At 38.0% G+C, this 7,431-nt stretch overlaps 1 protein-coding gene across 1 annotated transcript in view; it reads right to left on the bottom strand.

Moving 5' to 3' along the window:
* Positions 1-2,006: 2,006 nt before the first annotated feature.
* CLTRN (collectrin, amino acid transport regulator) overlaps positions 2,007-7,431 on the bottom strand; it is a 30,126-nt gene continuing 24,701 nt past the window's right edge. Inside the window, exons 5-6 of the mRNA XM_090264824.1 lie at positions 7,098-7,292; positions 2,007-2,248 (exon numbers count right to left, since the gene is read on the bottom strand). Coding sequence (XP_090120950.1) covers positions 2,092-2,248; positions 7,098-7,292 — 352 coding nt within the window. The 3' untranslated portion in view covers positions 2,007-2,091. The remainder of the gene's footprint in view (positions 2,249-7,097; positions 7,293-7,431) is intronic.

Below are 7,431 nucleotides of genomic sequence, written 5' to 3'. Positions count from 1 at the left end.
ATATAATATCATTATCAACTAGTGTCACCCTCAATAAATTTAATTTTAAAATAAATAAACGTAAGAGCTTCTATGTTAGGAACCAACAGGATTAAGTTTGCATTTTGGATATTCATTCAAGCACACTGTAGCCAATGGACTGGAAAGGGTGTGGTGGATTTTCCGGGGATTCACCAGGTTTCCTCTTCAGGGCCTATGTACCCATCCCCAGCTTCTGGAGATATTTGTTTTTGAAAGCTCAGAGAAGAGTTCTTCAATGGAAATTGCCCCCAGCCACAAGGAACTATACTTCCCAAGGGTAGACCCTCTCCCAGACATCACCCATAGCCATAATGGGCAAATGAGATACTAGGGTCCAGCCATTTTGTCTCAATCAATCAGGGACAACCTCAGCTCCTAAACTCCCTGAAGGATCTACTGAGGCCTCTGATGTAACCATGTTGCTGGTCACTTCTTCCTCTGCTTAATCCTACTTTATTAGTTTCCTATTGGTACATAACACATTACCACAAACTTGGTAGCTTAAAAAACAGTGTCCATGGATCATGAGTCTGGGCACAACTTAACTGGGTCCTCTGCATCAGGCTGCAATTAAAGCGTTGGCAGACTTCATTCTCATCTGAAGACTTGACAGTGGGAAAATCCCCTTCCAAGCTTACTCTAGTTGTTGATAGAATCCATTTCCTTGTGTTTGTAGGACTGAAGACCCCAGCTTCTTGCTGGCTGTTGATTAATTGGAGGCTTCCTTCAGTGCCAAGAGTCCACCAGCAACTCCTAGAGCCTTCTCACAGTTTCTTTCATGTGGGCTTTCCCAACATAGCCACTTAATCAAGCCAGCAAGGAGAGTCTCTAGAACAAGCCTGCTAGGAAGACAGACTGAATCATAATATAAAGTAATTGCAGGACTGATGGTTCATCACCTTCGCTGTATTCTATTCATTAGAAGCAAGTCACAGGTTCTATCCTCACCCAAGGAGTACAGATTGCATGAAGATATAAACATCTGGAAATGGCAGATACCTTAAGTTCTGTCTGCCATACTTGCCTTCCTCACTTATTACAGGTGTACTTCCAACAGCAGTCCTCAATAAACCTTCTGCATGCAACTATCCACCTTAGAGTTGATGTCCAGGGAGCAATACTGGAGGCAAGGAAGTGAGCGAGAGACTATAGCTGTAATATCAACTATGGGCAATAGCAGTGGGAGACTGAGTAACAAATTTCCTTTCTATTAATAAATGTATAATAATTATTATTAGAATTTAGAATGACCCATGGCCCATCTATAAGGAAAACCAAGTCTAAAAATTACAAGGTGTCTTCCAACAAGGATACACAACAAAAATAATTCATTTTTAGGACTATAGAACAGATTAAATATAACTAATAAGAATTAGGCTTATTATGTTTCACAGTGTTAAAATAAATCTCAGACCACAATCAGTCACATGATCGAAAAGAGATAATTAGCACTTTATTAAATTACCATAGGTTATACTTTTACAAATTGCAGAAATAATCAACATATAGAGCTTCCCTATTAGAGACTGAACGAAAACATATAAACAACTGTTAGTATAATTACAGGATCAAATTCCACCTGGTTTATCAACTCCCATTTTTATCCACCCCATTTACAATAATTACTTTTATTCTTGCTTAGTCATATACACAATGACATAGACGATATTCAAAAAGGATCAATTTTCAATGATTTCTACACCATATTATAGGTATCTGCCACTGGAAAAATATTTTTCCTTAGGTCTTCAGAGTGTAAAATATATATTGTGGCCTGACCTTATTTTTGGAAATGCTTAAATACTGATGGATTTTTTAATCAAAAATTACAAACACCAAATGACTACACTTACACACTGTGTTGTCAGGGAAATATTTTAGAATACTTTGAGTACTCAACAGCTTATGATCTCAGCGGTCTTCATGGGTATAACAGATTGCCTTTCGCTTTCATACACGTTCAAACTTTCTTACAGGAGAAGAATGGTGAAACAAAATATGTAATCTGCCCTTGATAATTTGTGGTGCTCAACAAGCGTTGAGTTTCTTGGGAAGCAAAACTGCAGCCCTTCAAAGAGGGGTGAGCCGCTCATCCTCTGTCATATAGGCCTCGTTAATGTGCCACCCCTTCGTGTCCAGGGGGTCACAGGGGATGCCATTTTCGATTGTGATGGTGTTTTCACACTTATCTTCAGTGTCATCCACTTCAGATGGTCCTTTATTCTTCCTAAATGCACATAAAAAGAATGATTGGGATGTAGGAGGAGAAAGCATCGTCTTTTGCACAAACAGGGAGAGCAGAAAAGGAAAGAGGAACATCAGAATGATCAAAAAGCTGATGCCTGTGTAATTTCAAATAAGTTTCAAAGATCATAAAGAGCTGATGTGGTGAAAAGATGCTATCAAGATAAGAAGTCTGCATGGATGATATATACATCTTGATCAAAGCAAGTGGTCTTATTTGGAATACTAAAATACATCTATATGAATATGTATATGAGTGACTATATGAATATGTATATGAGTGAATGCATATATATATTTACATGAATATGTTTGTATACACACACATATACATGTAAATTCACACACATAACCTGCATGGTGGAATGTGAGGAAAATGTAAACTGGCAAGTTAAAATGTTTAGCTCTAGGAGGACGTTACAAAAATTGATTTTGAAAAAGTAATAGATTCCTCTCACAGGATTTGACAAATTAATAGTCTGCAAATGTTGAGTGAAAATCAAATTGAAATGAGGTATCAAGAAGCAAACTCACATTACTTGGTAGAAAGGAAGTAACCATTATAAGTTGTAGGTATCACTGCTTGGCTCTACTCATTACAAAACAGTTGTGTTCATTTGTAAGCTGAGTTTTTGGAACTCAGAACACATTTTACTGATACATTACAACTCGCAGCTATCATTCCAGGTCATTCAAAAAAAAAAAAAAAACTATATGACAGGATAAATTCTGAGTTTCTAATTCTCAGATCCTTTGTAGACTCTATTACCCCAACCCAGGTGGTAACCAGACCCTTAATATTTCCTTGGAGTGTGGAAAGTTGTTGCCTTTAATTCCAAGTTTCTTTCTATCTTTTGTGAAAGACCCAAACAGCTGAGCCAATAATGCTTGATATCATAGAGTTAGGGGGCAAAAAAAAAAGAGGTGAGTACCTCTAGGCAACCACAGAGAGGAAGATTTTCCCTGAGGCTTACCACAAATTAGGTGTTGGGGCACCATGGAGGCATGATGTTAAGCATAAGGCTCCCAGACTTGCCAAAGATTCAATTGTCCCACGAACCTAAGGAAACTCCAAAGACACAGACCTAAATGGATCACATGGCTGGAATGGTGGGCATCAGTGTGGTGACCAGGAAGTACTCCCACCACTATGGAAGTCCCTTAGAACCTTAGTGAGTCTCTGAGAGGTGAAGAGGTAATGCAGATGCCCCAGTCAGTTGTATGGAGTCTTGGCATTGCTGGGCTTCGCAAATTGCAGTGTCAGTAGCCTGCTGGCTGATGCACACAATAAGGAGCTCAAAGGTTATCTTACAGAAGTAATACAGCACTTGGTCACGTTTCATAGTGTGTACTGAAATAAACTGATACACTGCCTGTGCACTGCAGTTACTAAGACTAATAAAACTTAACTATCCTTCTGAATCATTATGATTTGATTTTCTGCTAAAAACATGAGTTCCTTTTCCTGAAAAATAAAATTGAGTGTTAATGACTTCCGCTGTTCCTGCAACGTCAGGTAGTTCAGGAATAGGATTCTTTTAAGATGACTAAAATACCTGAAACTAGCTCCTAGGAGTCTTGGAAGTGAATATGTCTCATAGATCCAAAGAGGATAGGGACAAAAGAGGGGACAAAAGAAGTATCAAGTGGCTCTCAGAACTAGGGGGTCTTAAGGAATAGGATTTGCTGAAGTTAAAGTAGTGGCAGCTAAAAACAGAAAGAGTATTTCTGTCTTCCTACAACAAGATAGGGCTGAAGAGCCAAGGCCTATGAATAGCCAGATAAAAAAAAACAAAGAACAGACAAATATGATTTTTAAATGCAGAACCAATTATTGGAGAATTGTGACTGTCCTCATAATCAACATGGATGATTCCTGGGGAGAATAGTGTTGCTGGAACAATTTCAGTGGGCTTTGAAGCACAGTGAGATTGGTGGGCTTTGGGATCAAGCCCACCTGGTTTTAAACAATGATACCAGTACTTTCTAAGCATACGACTGTAGGCAGGTCACTTTATATCTGCCATGTGATAGCAATAATAATACCTATTACATGGCAGAAACCAGTGCTTTGCATACATCATCTCATTTAATTCTCATTGCAATATTATGAAGGTTGTATTAGAATCCTTGTTTTTCAGATAAAGGAGCTCAGATTCAAATATGTATGGCAGCTTGTCTTTCAGAATGGAACAAGACTGGTGAAAGGAGTGAACCTATGATTCTATTTGGTCTCTCAGGCTTCACTCAAAACACATTTGATTCCTATTTAGTATGTACATTTAAGAACAGCAAAGAAAAGAAGAAACATTTATTAGCTCTAAAATTTCTGCAACAATTAGGGAGCTAGATGAAAAATATTCTCATTTTCTGTATGTGACCTACTCAAGGTCCCTTAGTTAATATATGCCAGGGCCTGAGACTGGAGCCCAAAACCAAAGGCACTGATCCAGCGCTCTTTCTACTAAAACACACATGATATCATCATGATTAGCATCACCATCATGATAAGGCTGACCAGATATCTAAAACATCTACTTGTGGGCGGGGACCAGACACAAATCTAGTATAAAAATCAGTGTGAAGTATATGCAGTTCATCTTGTCTTCCTCAAGACTAAAGGCTTTGGGGGCAAATCGTGTCTTTTCCATGATTAGAAAGGGTTTTCATCACAATTATCAGGGTTCTCACTTTAAACTGCACCCTCTCCTCATTTTTAAGTAACACATTGTGCAAGAGAAACCCACCACAGGTTGTATCAAACTTAAAACACAACAAATCAATTTATCTTCAGAAGGTTGTCATAATTGTCCTGACTATATCTGCTATCTACTGATGTTCTCCAGGTTTACAAAGGGATTTGTCCATCTGTTTTCCTAATCTGAACATGAAATGAATCTGTGAAGGCAAAGCTGTGACAACAGCCTCACTTCTCCCAGGCAACAGATTATGATGCTACACACCCAATTATTATATTACTACAGAATCTGCTCAAAAGGAAATAGATAGCTGATCCTAAAGCAAACTAGCTGGAAGGCCAGCAAATGGCAGGATAATAAAATAATAGTAACAGCTAACACTTATTGAGCGCTCACTGCGTGCCAGGCACCGCTCTAAGCACTTTACTGTCTTAACTCTTTTTATCCCACCAAGTTAATTATTTCCAGTATACTTCGCTGTTGCTCCAGAAAAGTTCTCTGTGCACAGAGGAAAAAACTTTAACCAACTTGATATTAGCACCACAAAGCAGATTCTCCTAAGCTTGATTTGCCTGACTCATTGCTTGTGCTTCCTGATAGCCATGCAGTTAATGGATTATGTTTAAGACCAGAATTAACTGATGAAGGCTTGAAATCTAAAGTCTATCTCCAGAGTCCATTTTGCTAACTCCTACACTGTATCATGCTAGTGAGAAAATTGGGAAACAAGGAGATAAAGTCAATTCACAAAGGTTACAACCAAGAGAAACTAGAGAATTATAGCATTTTAGGATTAATACAAAACTTTAAAATATTAAATGTGGGTATTCAAATATTGCAAGAGAATATTTCCTAATATTCTAAAAAGATAACTTGTACCATGATTCTCTGCATTACAGGTCATATAAAACTCAAGAAAATCAAGCAAGCACAGCTTGATCTTAATCACTTTTCATTCGTGAAAAAAATTACAAAACCCAATATTTAAAATGATTGCCTTCTGTTAGTAACTAAGGTGAAACATATGGAAAGCAGTAAACCTCAGGAGAAACATTTAGTTGAACACATACTTGGCCAAACACATCTCATATGTCCCATCTGGGCATCAACTCCTTTGAAAACAATGCATGTCCCACTTACCAGAATTCCCCTTTCTCGGTATCAGAAAGGAAGGTTTAGAAGCATCAAAGTGTCTAGTAAAGAGTTGAGGCCTCCATCCACTTCCCTCTGGATCAAAGGTTCTTGTAAACAAAATTTACTCCTTTTGTCATGCTGAGAAATCCTGTCTCTTCTCCCAATGCCTCACTATCTCAGTAACATTCGCACTGATCTGAAATTCTCTCTTGAAGTAATAACGTTTAGACAGCAAAGTTTGCAAGTGCCCCAGAATCCAGGTAAATAAACCCGAGGAATGGGAATCTATGTATAAGTCGCTAAATTGGAAGCTCTTAAACTAAGTGAATTAGAACAACCTGAATATTCATTAAAGTGAATCCCATTCAGAGATTCTAATTTAGTGGGTCTGCAGTATAGCCAAAGAACCTGCATTTTAAACAAGTGTCATGCAGGGACTTAATTCAAATATATCTTTGAGAAACATGGTTCTATATAATATCATAAGCACTGGAGGGCTCAGCATCCACCAAAGGGAGGAAGTATCCATAAAAAACAGCAAAAAAAGTAACTGGGACAAGGTAGAAGCTGCAGGAACTGGGCCAAGAAGAAGCAGGCCAAGATGGTGAGGCATGGAAAGAACTGTGGAACTGCGGGCATTTGGAGGTGGATGACTACCAAAGATTAACTCTGCCTATGCAAAAAGTCTGCTTACTTCTGTATATCCAGCTTACAAAATCATAACACAGACATTAAAATTGACCCTGGATATGTAACATTCATATGGTACAGAATAGAGAGAATGAGAGTAATATAAAGAGCCATAGTTAAGTAAGGAACATTGGGCTCCAAAATGTCTCTAAAAACAAGAGCATAAGTGATATTTTGAAAATCACCAATTTTTTTCAAAGTTTCACATATAAGGCATTATCTTTAATTGGGAGCAAATGCTCTCCTTATTTTTCCAAGTCATGCATAAATAGAAAACAGTCTTTAAATCATGCCCTTTCAATATCTTACCTTCTACGTTGCCAGATTCCCGATAAAACTAATAGAGTGATTGCAACTATGACAATACAAAATACCACACCAAATACAATAATCCAGATGGGCACAGATGGGTCAGTGGGTGGTGCAAGAGTGGAAGGAATTTTTAAAAATTCCAGAGTCTGGTCATTCAAAAAGAAGGCATTGTTGATCCGGTTCCTATTCATTCTGAAATACCATGAAAATAAAAACAAGACAGAAAAAAAATTAGAAACAGAAGACACAGACCCATCTCTCCATGATTATAACTATAAACAGCGCATCCCCATAGAAAGAGACTTCGGGTTGACTAGAGGGTTTGACGAAC

The sequence above is a fragment of the Furipterus horrens genome, unplaced genomic scaffold (genome assembly GCF_987537825.1).
Source record: "Furipterus horrens unplaced genomic scaffold, mFurHor1.1.pri manual_scaffold_17, whole genome shotgun sequence".
In the NCBI taxonomy this organism is placed as follows: domain Eukaryota; kingdom Metazoa; phylum Chordata; class Mammalia; order Chiroptera; family Furipteridae; genus Furipterus; species Furipterus horrens.
This window is presented reverse-complemented; position numbering and strand designations above follow the sequence as displayed.